Below are 1,285 nucleotides of genomic sequence, written 5' to 3'. Positions count from 1 at the left end.
TTTTTTTTTTTTTTTTAAATTTCTAATTGAAGCCAATTTTTAAAGGGCCTAGAATTTTCTGCCACTTTATATGATCAATTTAAACTCACTTCCACATTAAGAAGTGTTCTTTTCTGTGTACACTGAGGTAGCCATGGGTGGAAGTGTCCTGACTGTCACAGGATCTCTGTGCCCCCCATCCACTGCCAAACTTATGCACAAAGACCGAAACTGTGCAACATAAAGCTGGTCTTTACACTTCCCAGGTTTCAGATCCAGGAAGATAAGGGACCCCCATCAGAGACCCACCAGACAACCTCGCCGACATTGGACGAGATGAGGTAGCGGATGAACTGCTTCATGTTGTTGTAGATGGCCCGCCCTTCCTCCACCGCAGCCACGATGGTGGAAAAATTGTCATCGGCCAGGACCATCTCAGAAGCGGTCTTGGCCACGGCGGTACCAGAGCCCATGGCGATGCCAATCTCAGATTTCTTTAGCGCAGGTGCATCATTCACACCATCTCCTGTCTGAAAGGAAGATGTGAGACACTCAGAGAGGTGTGTCAGTTCTGGAGGAGACAGGAAGTGGGTGGAGGCGTGCTCTCTGGGGAAGTAGACCTATGAGCTGGCAAACCCTAGGTAGTGTGTTTGCATTTGATAAATGGTATGCTGTAATGCACACACTTCTCAAGTCTGCAGGGATCCTTCTTGAGATGACCCGTGTGGGTGTAAGTTAAATCACCATCACTGCTCTATAGGTTGCCTTTTGGTTTAAATAAAAAAATACAGGTAATTTGAATGCTCCTTAATTCCATTCTTCTTCAGTTTTCTCTGGCAGCCTCATTCCCTATTGCATATTCCCCAGATAAAATTCATTTTTAAAAAACAGCTTATAAGCAGTGAAGATGAAGTACTTACATGAAAATACTAAGTAGTATTAACAGATACATAATGTTACTCCCAGGTGTGTGTATATGTTAGTACTTTCACTAAACACCAAATTCAGAAGGATGGTACTTCTAGGAGAAGGTTAGGCCAGGGAACAACTAACCCCTGGTTGGAAAACAATTATATAGACAAGCAACAGAAAGCAAGTGGAAACAAGTTAATCCTGGATAAAAATCAGGACAGGAAGCAGCCAGGGAACAGCTTCCAAGCAGAGGCTCTGAGAACATTCCACCAGGATGATGTCCTTGCTGAAGATAGTTAGCCGAAGACTGGCTGACAGACACTGACTGCTCACCCTCAATCAGTGTTTACAAACTGTTAGATAAACAAATAGGCATTAATCAAGATGAAACATT

The 1,285-nt window shown here is 43.4% G+C and overlaps 1 protein-coding gene across 1 annotated transcript in view; it reads right to left on the bottom strand.

Annotated features, from left to right (window-relative positions):
* Positions 1 to 1,285, bottom strand: part of ATP2A2 (ATPase sarcoplasmic/endoplasmic reticulum Ca2+ transporting 2) — a 60,372-nt gene that overhangs the window by 9,516 nt on the left and 49,571 nt on the right. Inside the window, exon 15 of the mRNA XM_007938261.2 lies at positions 289 to 509. Coding sequence (XP_007936452.2) covers positions 289 to 509 — 221 coding nt within the window. The remainder of the gene's footprint in view (positions 1 to 288; positions 510 to 1,285) is intronic.

The sequence above is a fragment of the Orycteropus afer genome, unplaced genomic scaffold (assembly GCF_000298275.1).
Source record: "Orycteropus afer afer isolate SDZICR_OR568_19922 unplaced genomic scaffold, OryAfe1.0 scaffold00048, whole genome shotgun sequence".
NCBI classification, from domain to species: domain Eukaryota; kingdom Metazoa; phylum Chordata; class Mammalia; order Tubulidentata; family Orycteropodidae; genus Orycteropus; species Orycteropus afer.
Note: the sequence above shows the minus strand (reverse complement) of the source record. Positions and strands in the feature narration are given on the sequence as shown.